The sequence below is a fragment of the Alosa alosa genome, chromosome 14, assembly GCF_017589495.1.
Source record: "Alosa alosa isolate M-15738 ecotype Scorff River chromosome 14, AALO_Geno_1.1, whole genome shotgun sequence".
NCBI lineage: Eukaryota > Metazoa > Chordata > Actinopteri > Clupeiformes > Clupeidae > Alosa > Alosa alosa.
In genome coordinates, this window is record NC_063202.1 from 24,468,455 (window position 1) to 24,479,211 (window position 10,757).

Here is a 10,757-nt window from a genome sequence, read left to right on the forward strand (position 1 = left end):
CTCTCAACACATGAACTGACACTAGACTACCAGTACAGTAATATTTCAACTGAATTCTGAGGAGTTTCGGCACAACATGATATCCTGAGAGTCAATGTGGTGGAGATGTGTGAGAGTAATTGTGGGGGTGTTCATCTCTCGAGGATCTTCACCCCAAAAGTAGCTCCTTTTAGGACCATCATCTCCATTCCCACAATTAATGTATTCTCTCTCTCTCTCTCTTGCTCTCTCTCTCTTCTGGGGGAGGATACCCGGTCTGTTGCCTCGCATCTAAATCATCCAGCTGGCCATCGAAGTTAGACAGGCAGTGTGTCGCTCTGCTGAAGAAGGAATCAAAGAAGCAGGAAGCTGTGCAGCTCAAGGATAAGAGCAAAGGTCCCTGAAATGACCTCTCGAAATGAAAGGTCACTGGGAGAGCAGTGTCTGATAGTTCTGGTGTGAAAATCTCTCTATAGCTGTGTTCACTGAGAGGTTTGTCATTTGAAACACGAAAACAAACACATTCACACACACACACACACACACACACACACACACACACACACACACACACAGCATGCAAGCCCACACAATAAAACACAAAACACACACACACAGACACACACACACACACACACACACACACATGTGATTATGCACACCCTGACATGTATGTCTGTATGGTGTATCCTTTACAACGTGTGTTGACATAAGTGAGCCTTAAGCACAGTCAGATAAACTCTCTCAGAGGACAAGAGGGACATGGGTAAGAGGCATTCAGCCTGCCTGTATATCAATCCTTTGCAGAGTACACTCTTAGCAGGTGCTTCAAAGAGGGGACAGATGTGTGTTACATCTGGGCCTGAAATACTCCCACCCCTCTACCCCCACACACATACCCTCTTAATCTGCCAAAGCCTGTGCTGCTTTGAGACAGTTGGCTGAAGATGAGTTTTTGAGGGGATGCATGTATTCATTGAAAGATGCCGCTAATTGGTCACGGGACAATCCTGTCCTCTGAGACTCTTGACACAGGGAAAGCAAAATGAGCTCAACCCCCCAGTCCAAACAGTGGCACTGTGTGTGTGTGTGTGTGTGTGTGTGTGTGTGTGTGTGTGTATGCATAATTGGTCCACAAATTTCTCCAGAGAGAAAAACAGACAAGATGAGGCAGCTGTAATCACCATTAAAGTAGCAGCAGCAAGAAAAGTGGAGTGGAATTGACAGCTTCTACCCCAATAATAATGGACACTGTTTAAACTGAGAGGTGCTGTGTGTGTGTGTGTGTGTGTGTGTGTGTGTGTGTGTGTGTGTGTGTGTGTATTTCTTTATGTAGTATACAGAGATCTATACATGTGAATGGTTTATGTGTGTATGTTAGATATATAGAAAGAAAGAGTGTGTGCCGTGTGTGTGTGTGTGTGTGTGTGTGTGTGTGTGTGTGTGTGTGTGTGTGTAATCAAGAGAGAGAGAGAGAAATGAATGAAAGGAGAGATATCAAGAGAGAGAGATAGAGAAATTAATGGGAGAGAGATAAAAAGAGAGATAGACAGAGAGAGAGAGAGATAACAAGAGAAAGAGAGATAAATGGAAAGAGAGAGAAAGAGAGAGAGAGAAAGGGAGAGAAAAAACAGGAGGGGGGAGGATGACTCACCACAGTTCTCTTCGTCTGCCTGGTTCCCACAGTCATCCACGCCGTTACAGTGCAGCAGCTGAGGAAGGCACACGGTGAGGTTGCCACAGGGGAAGTAACCCAGCGGACACTGAGCCTGCTCCTCCGACACATTGGATGCACCCAGCACCACTACAGGGTGAAGGACACAAGCACACACACACACAAAGAGGGACATGATTACACTAAGCATCTGACATCTGGTAGGCTATGTGCCTGAAAGATGGATGGAACTCCCCATGAAACCGATTCATAATACAGCAACTGATTCACTGATTCTTTGGGCGTTTATCACCCTTTCACCCAATCACAAAGGACACAAGACTAGGAGCTACAAGTGGGAGATTCTAAATAATTTGTGAGAGTTACGGTTGCCAGTATTCCCAGGCATGGTCATGGTCAAATCATCTCCTGATGAAAATGGTTAAGGCCCGTTCTCTTTTAAGGTAGAGTCACCTGATGAGATACAGTAGGTTTGTTACCGAAGGAAGATGAAAAAACGTTTCTGAACTCCTTTGATGACAGATGGACCTATCATTTTGAGTGAGATTTCCAGCAATGTTGCTGAACCCAGAATGCTGAAGGACTGTTTTCCAAAAAGGTCAGTCTTTAAGTTATATCAGGTTTTGAAAAAGCAAATTGTTTGTACAGCCACAGCACTATTTGTTGTGGAGGGGCAAAGATGGTGTTTTGTACACACATTTGAGTTTGTATGGTTCTCTCAACACATGAACTGACACCAGACTTCAACTACATGTTATGTTCAAAACAGAATTCCGCAACATGATGATTTCCTGAGATCCTTAGGGACCTGTCATCTCCATTCCGACACTCGATATAGGATCTGCCAGCCCTGATACTATCACATCTCATCTCAAATATGTAACAATGCAGACAGACCATAGTCTCTCTCACCCTCACACAGTCTCTCTCTCTCTGTCACACAATAGGCAAACACACACACACACACACACAATGAGTAAGAGAAGTTTGTCATAATGCTTACACATTAAAATGACAAGATTGACAGTAATAAACAATATAAATCCAATATTGAATAGCCTATTATTGAATTTAAATGTAGACTTTCCCCTCGTCTTTTCTTCAGTAAACCCAAAGGGAACCACAAAGGAATTATCTGTTCTCTCTAGTTTTGTACGACATGAAAAAGATAATTCTGTGCGCGTCCAGTTGTTTTATTTCATAATTTCATCTGACAAATGTGCTACTGTTTCGTAACCAGGCAATTGAGATTTAGGCATACTAAATTGGTAGGCTAGCCTAGTTTTTTCTTATCTGCAACATTCCATCCTTGTGACACTGCCAAACAATTCACCTGAGTGCCGATGTAGGAGACATTAGGCCTAAATATCGACTATGCGCAGAAAGGCACTTCCCTTCGACAAATCTGGCAATGACCTGGCGCCTGTGAATCGAGCGAACAACAGGTAGACTATGCATTGCTCGACCATTGGCATATTTTCATTTTACCACCTTTGTAGCCTATTAAGGAGACAGAATTATACGGTTCTATCTGACATTTTTGTCAAAATTGAGTTATTGACATATTCTTATTCTGTGACACCTTAAGAAGATGAGGTGAAGTGTTTCTTGTAGTTGTATGCATTTTTGGACATAATATCTGAAGAGGTTTGTTCCACTTAGCAGTATAACTCTATGGAATTCTAAAACTTTGAAGCTCAATATCTCAGAACTACTCAGAACGTAGATAGAACCCAATACTTCTAAGGGGACGTAATATCTGTTTAGTTCACAGGACAATTCCTCAGCGAAGAGTCCTACTTCTAACCTAGCTCAAGATTTTGGGCATCCCCGCACATGAACACATTTCCCGCCTATGCTCCGCCTATTATCTTGATTGTGCTGAAGAAGCTTTATTGAAAATAATGTAGTAGCCTATTACGATTTTCAAAAAAATAAACGAGGGTTTCTGTTCCGCAAGTAGACGCAGAGGCTACAGTTTAATGAACTGACCGGCAATCTCATGTGTGCCTAAAACTTCGGGCTACTTTATGAAATTACAGCCAACACTCAGTAAAAAAATGCTCTGTTGTCAGTTACGAGAAACCCAGTCAATTAACAATTCCTAATCACCTAACACTCAGTAAAAAAATGCTCTGTTGTCAGTTACGAGAAACCCAGTCAATTAACAATCCCTAATCACCTACTACATTTAAACACGCAGCCTAGCCTTTTTTCAGAACTTACCATAGGTGCAGTAAATCATGACACTGATGATGCCAACCTGCATGGTAATGCCCAATAGCCTAGTAAACCTCCTCAAAAATTGTAAGACGTACAAAGAACCGATCTGCCTCTTCTGTACAGTCCAATGTGAAAGAAGTGTTAATCACAAAAACGGATTCTTTTTACGTCTCCAAAACACAGAACCCGAATACAAGGGGAGATATATTCGCCAAGTTTCCTTGTATGAATATGCGTGGTGTATGAGCGAGCTGGACGCCAGTATCAGTGGTTAAACCTAGTTACGAGCAAGGCGGCCACACGCGACCGTAACACGGGAGTGTGTGAATGAGTCGCGTGGTAGGCAGAGGGAGCCTTTGCCAGTGATGCGCGCGCAGTGACAGCACATCGAGGAAAATGCAAACTTTTCTGACACATTTTTCGTTTTTACATAGCTGCTGCTTCCATGGCTCACTATCAAAAGAATCAATTAAATCAAACCTAAAGGTTAACATGTTGAATCCAGACTCAGAAATGTCCTCTGTTGTGTTTGTCGAATGATGATCTGGCAACAGTACACTGAAACAAGTGAGCGTGGCACTGACCTTGAAAACAAGCTTTCCATTGCTGAGAGGATCGGATGGCAGAGGGAATTATTTTTGGACTATAGCAAGCGTTAGTATTCAAGGAGGCAAGAGAGGTTACAGTGGATACTTTTTGTTTCCATTTTTTTGATCCTGCAAATTATTTATCCAGCCTATTCTTGTCATATTGACTGACACGAATGACTACTCCAATTTCCTTTTCATTTAGCCTACTAACTGTAGACACACTCTTTGCTACTGGAGAATCAGGGCTTATCCAAACGTTTCAAAATTAAATCAAAGTCTACACCCATTTGAATGCAATAACGGGAAACAATCCCCAATGGAGCTGCCCAGATCCTATTCACAAAGTTAACCGCTCTGGTCATAAGCTAGGACATGGTATCAGTAATATCTATGGCACCAGTAACCTACATTTTGTGGACAACCACATTCTTACACTGAATTCAACCTCAGGTATTGGAAGCAGGCATGCTATCATTACATTACATTACATTACATTACATTTAGCAGACACTTCTTGACCAAAGTGACTTACATATGTCAGCTATATTACAAGGGATCACATTGTCCCCGGAGCAACTTGGGGTAAAGTGCCTTGCTCAAGGGCACGACGGTGGAAGCCGTTAATTGAACCGACAACTTTCAGGCTACTGCACGCTAACCCAGCTCCTTAACCACTACACTACCACCGCCCCCACCGCCCTATCACAAATGCAGGAGGCTGAAGTTCAAGTCTATTGTCATGCACTCATAAAATATTTATCAGTAATGATATTTCTTGTGTTCAAGAGCCAGCTCAACTTTAAAGAATAAAATAAATAGTAGTAAAGGTATATTAATTGTGTGTGTGTGTGTGGGGGTAATAGAGTGTGTGGGGGAGGGGTTGTATCTGGGATCCATGGGAAGTTAAATTGGGGAATTTTGGAAATATTCCAAATTGGAAACTTTCATGGAATTAAAGGAAATTATTGGGAATTTTTTGGTAATTCCTACTGTTTCATATACAGACATTAACATTTTGTTTCGTAAAAAGCAATATGATTTGTTCGTTCGTTTTTTCACTTAGCTTAGCATACAAAGCTAGCTACCATGCTAGCAGGAATCCCATTTTCTGCCTATGGTTTACTAGCGTGCTAAGATAGCAACACAGAAACCACTGAACTGCCCAAGATACACCATGCCACTCAACAACAAAATCCAATTGGTTGGAACATTGACTGACTATCAGTTTGTTCAGTTAGAATCGCAGAAAATAAATGGTAAAACAAATTAAAATATAATGACACAACATACCACCCCAACCAAACCTTATAGATTATGTAAATTATATATAAATTGTCAATCTTAATCAGACAGATTAATCGTCGCCATTACAGTTTATACAAAATGACGTACACCCATTTGAATGAGGACAAAAGTGACGACAAGCCCATAACTGGGCAACTCTGTTTGCAAACTTCCCCCAGTTTCACACCAGTTATTCCCACATGAGATGCTAAACATAGCTGTCATGATAATGTAAACCAACAAACAAGATAACCTTCTTCATTATTTTCATGTCACTTACCTTATGAGCAGGCAATGGTAGTCGGTAATGGTAGCGATCCAGGATCCAGATCCGGCCGCCTTGTTTTCTCGATCGATTCGCTCGACGTGCACACATACAAATCTTTTTGCTCCTATGATATCACCTAGCCAGGAGCAAAAGTATCGTCACTCGTAGAAGCAGATTCGAGCACTTGTATCAATTGACTTGTAGTCGTGCAAGAAAATCAAAGCAATCTGTAGAATTTTATTAATGAGAAATTATTTCACAGATGCACAACTTCGAATGCATTAGTTCACATTTGGGTTTACAAATGCACGAATGTTGTACATGTTCTCAGATTATGAAACACGGATGTGCAAATGTGTTTCGCACCAACTGCACTGCAACGATTGGAGCAAAAGTGTCGAGTGCATGACTCTTGAAAGTTGTGACTCACAGGATAGGATATGTGTACCTGTAAAAAGGATTTGTGAACCCGTAGCCCTATTTTGTGTTAACAAGATATAAAAAAAAATATGTACAACTTCAACTTTACTGTTACACATTTATGACTTTAGTGTGCACATGCAAAATCTGCAGTTAAATGTGCTCGCCACTTTTGCACCCAATATACCTTCATAAATCTTGCTCCAGCGGTGAGTTCGGAACACATGATTGGCACAATTACTTCACAACACACCACATGATTGGCTTAATGTATTCACATGTCGACGTTTTGCCGAGGAAGGGGTGGGATATGTGTAGACAACGGCCACATTGGCGTTACGAACTAGCCCCATGTATTTCTATGGAGGATTTTTTGAGTGCTGTGTCTAAAGTTAAATTTAAAGAGATGGTGGACCAACAGGGGACCACAAGTGGCACGCCACCGGCGGCATACCACCAGCGGTCCACTATCTGCCAATCTGATTTTGCTATCTGGGTGTGTGTGTTTGGGGCGGGGGTAAAGAAATGGTGTGTGTGTATGGTGGGGCAGGGGGTATGGTGTGTGTCTTTGAGGGTTATGGTGTAATGGAGAGGGTATGGAGGGAAGCTACACCGGGTGCATAACTGAAGCGTCTATTCACGTTGCGTCTGCTGCAACAATTAGCTTCCACTATAATCAATGGTAGTAGCTACCAGACATGATGCGGTGCAAAACAAAAAATAGACCAGTCTTCTAAAATGATTTTTACGTGTCGTGAACAGAACGCTTCAGTTGCACGCCTTATGTAGCTTCCCTGTTAGGCACTCAATTGTAATATACACGTTTCCTATTGTTTTCTATGGTTAGACAGGGGATCGGTTGCAGCGCTAGCTTAACGCTAGCGTTGAACAAACTGAGTGCAAAGCGCAGACGCAGGTGCAAAGCGCAACGCGAGCATATTCAATTGTCAGTTTAAGCAAACTGTTTGTGTTACTAAGGAACGAGATAGAACTTATTATTGTCTGAGCGTTGCATTACGCCGACTGCTGCCGCTTCGTTATTCCCAGTGTGATCCCCGCCTTAATGGACCAGGGGCCTTACACATTTTCTCTTACCAAACAAATGCTGAGAATTCTGACGTCTGATGCTGATTTATTCCGAAGATTCTGAAAATTAAAAAAAATGTTCTGCATCACACTAATATGGTTTTTAGCTTTATTAAAAAATATTTAACTGTTTTTGACTTAGCTTTTTAAAATTGAAAATTAACTTTTAGTGGCTTATGTAAAGCACTTTGAGTTGCCTTTGCCATGTGCTATTAATAATGTGTGTGTGTAGTGTGCAATACTCTGAAAGCTGTGGGTTCAATTCCCAGCTTCCACCGTTGTGCCCTTGAGCAAGGCACTTAATCACAGACCAGAGAGCATAAGGTCAAATACAACACGTTTTCACAATAGCTTCTACCCAGCAGCCACCAGACTAAGGCTAAGGACATTGTATCTGGTTTAGAATACCCTGTCCCACACGCACACACTCACTCACACACCTACCTCATCTTGCTGTGTAATCCCTAGGGGGACAAGCTGGCACTAGTGCACTTTGTATTTATTAATTGTATTAATTGTATTGCTTTTTAGTAGTGTATTTTTAATTGAGTGAATGAGAATGAGTGTTCTGTCTTTTTATACATGACTGAGTGATCTGCACAAGCATTCCAATGCGCCTGTACATTGTACCTGAGCAAATGGCAAAAATAAATACTTGACTTGACTTGACTTAAGCCCAAGTTGCTCCGGGGACAATGTAATCCAATGTAAACTATTAATATAGTTGATATAAAAAGTCACTTTGGACAACAGTGTCTGCTAAATGAATAAATGCAAATGTAATTAACTTGAGTTTGTCTAAATATCAGATAATATAGTTTTATAGTAATATTCCACAAGGAAGAGTGTTTTTATAACAGTACAAAGGTGAAACACAGATGCTTATAAGAGTTGCAATTAATAGCTGTAAATTTACCACTGAGACCAGTACTGATGATCCCACTAGTTACTCAAAGAGGTTACTGGAATGGATGTTTAAAAAATGAGAATTTAATAGTATTTAATTAGCATAAATCATTTCTTTTCTGCATATATACTGTATATTGTTTTCTGAGACATGATGAGACAACCTGTAATGACCAACAGAGGGCTAAAATTGGTATATCCATTTTTTGAGAAGTTACACACATTTCTTTAACAGACTGCAAGGCAGACTGCAGACTGCAATTGTCATCACTGGCTAGCTAAAGGTGGAAGGTAATGACACCTTAAAGAACAGATGGAACAGTCATTGAGAGGAAACACAAAATGGCCCAAAACCATTATGTCTTCTAATCAATACATCTGTGTAAGAGACAAAAATCACTATAGAAGCAGACCCTTGGGTTGCAAAACTGTGTCCTTTTGTAAGTTATTTGGAGCTGTCACACGACACAAAATAAATGCTCTCCGTTCATCTCTCCAGTCTTTGAATAATGTCCACAATCAGCTCACAATCAGGGGAGTAGTAAGGTGTGCAGCATTCAGAGTTATGAATGTAGGAAATTGTCCATGACAATGGTATTGGCAAGGGTCTAGGTAGGAAGTAGATCCTATCAAGTATTCTATTTGAAAATACATCAAAATACACAGTGTATACTTTACATACTTTCAAATCTTATGGCATTTATAAATCACATTCTGCTTGGTTCCCAATCATGGGATATTTGTAAAATCTTTTCATTTGTGACATAATGTCAGACTCCTATCCTCAGTTGTATTGCAGAATGTTATGAAACTAAGACATTTTAATAAGAGACCATGAAAATAAATTGCATGAACCACATATGTGCAGTGGTGAAGAGAGTGAAATTAACCTCACAGGACTGAGCCTGCTGTTACTCATTCAAATCTCACTTGACACATTACATTTCAAAGGCCTGGAAAACCTCACTTGTAGTGCTGGTACCAAAATCAAGAGATACTTGGTGTTGTGTATTGTTGTTGTGTGGGGTGTGGGAGGGCTTATTGGTCCTGTTGTAGTCTGTCTACAGTATCTGATGAGCTGTATGGTGCAAGAAGAATTTCCGAAAGAATCAATAAATGTCTATCTATTAGAGAATGCCAGACAATGCCTCTGTCCTTGGTCCTGAAATCCCTCGTGGTGCCTAAGTGAGTAGTGGTTCTCTATGAAAAGCCAGAGACCGACTACCGAACCAGGCCGAGCCAAGGCTTTATTCAAGCCTGTGATAATGGCCGGTCTTCAAGCACAAAAACATGTTTCTTTCCCCATTATCAGGCTGATAGCCCCCCTGTCTTGTCCAAAATCCCGCCCACAAAGCTAACGTCATGCCTACATTAAGGGAGGGAAATCGCTTAAAAAGTTGCTGTTGCCATATATTTTGCTTGTTGAAATATTCACAGTTATGCTGACATGAAAATAAAGCCTCTTTTACAAGGTAGACACAGACTTTTCTATTCCTATAACGTTACCATGGTGTTTCAGAAGTTAATTCAGCAAAACACATACTACAAAGAGAGCTTCCTTTGGTTTCCCTAAATAGAAAGACAAAGCAAGTGCTAGGGGTGGTGGGGAGAACAAATGCTATGGAGGTGGAAATGAGATTGTGAAGCTGCCACACAGCACTCACATTGACACCTCTGGATTGGATTCTGAAATTTTACTCAGGCGTAACTTTGGCGTTTTACTCAGGGTAACTATCATCATTCATCATACACACCATTAGCCTCTTCCTGTAACCTCATAAATCAATATTTAAGGAAAAAGATTAGAGTTGACGCATCAGGCACAGGAAGGAACCGCTCGACGACAAAATACTAGCTCATTGCAAAATATATGGCTTCTTGACATTTAAAACAGAATGAAAGCTCACTACAAATTTCTCAACAGAAAAAAAATGTATTTTTTTCTGAAATGATTGGAAGTTCTGCAAAATTACTTTCTTATTGAGTCACTGTGTGTCCTGGCATCTAATTGTCCATTAAAAGAAAAGAGCCATCACATGAACAATGTAATACTCAATGATGTAATTTTAGCTGTCCAATTATTTTGAATGGCTCTCTCTGAACTCTCAGCCATTCATTTGACTGCGGCATCTCATATAAGTGTGTGTGCATGTGTGTGTGTGTGTGTGTGTGTATGCTGACTATTCTTCTCTTCATAGTTTCATCCAGCGCCCAATTACCTAAAATATGCTTGAATAGTTTAATTTAGCCGCGCCTTTGCTTTAGATAAATAGCTATGTTGAATAATTAGCTAATAATTAACTTTAGAGATACGACATGAGATGCA

At 40.7% G+C, this 10,757-nt stretch overlaps 1 protein-coding gene across 4 annotated transcripts in view; it reads right to left on the minus strand.

The window, feature by feature from the left end:
• The window catches only part of rxfp1 (relaxin family peptide receptor 1), a 119,952-nt gene extending 115,779 nt beyond the window's left edge, over nucleotides 1-4,173 (minus strand). For all 4 annotated transcript variants that reach the window (XR_007195703.1, XR_007195702.1, XM_048263369.1 and 1 more), the window contains exons 1-2: nucleotides 3,881-4,173; nucleotides 1,634-1,783 (exon numbers count right to left, since the gene is read on the minus strand). Coding sequence is in view for 2 of the 4 variants with exons in the window: in XM_048263369.1 (XP_048119326.1) it covers nucleotides 1,634-1,783; nucleotides 3,881-3,923 (193 nt within the window). In the remaining 2 variants the exon portion in view is untranslated. The remainder of the gene's footprint in view (nucleotides 1-1,633; nucleotides 1,784-3,880) is intronic.
• Between the last annotated feature and the right edge of the window lie 6,584 nt (nucleotides 4,174-10,757).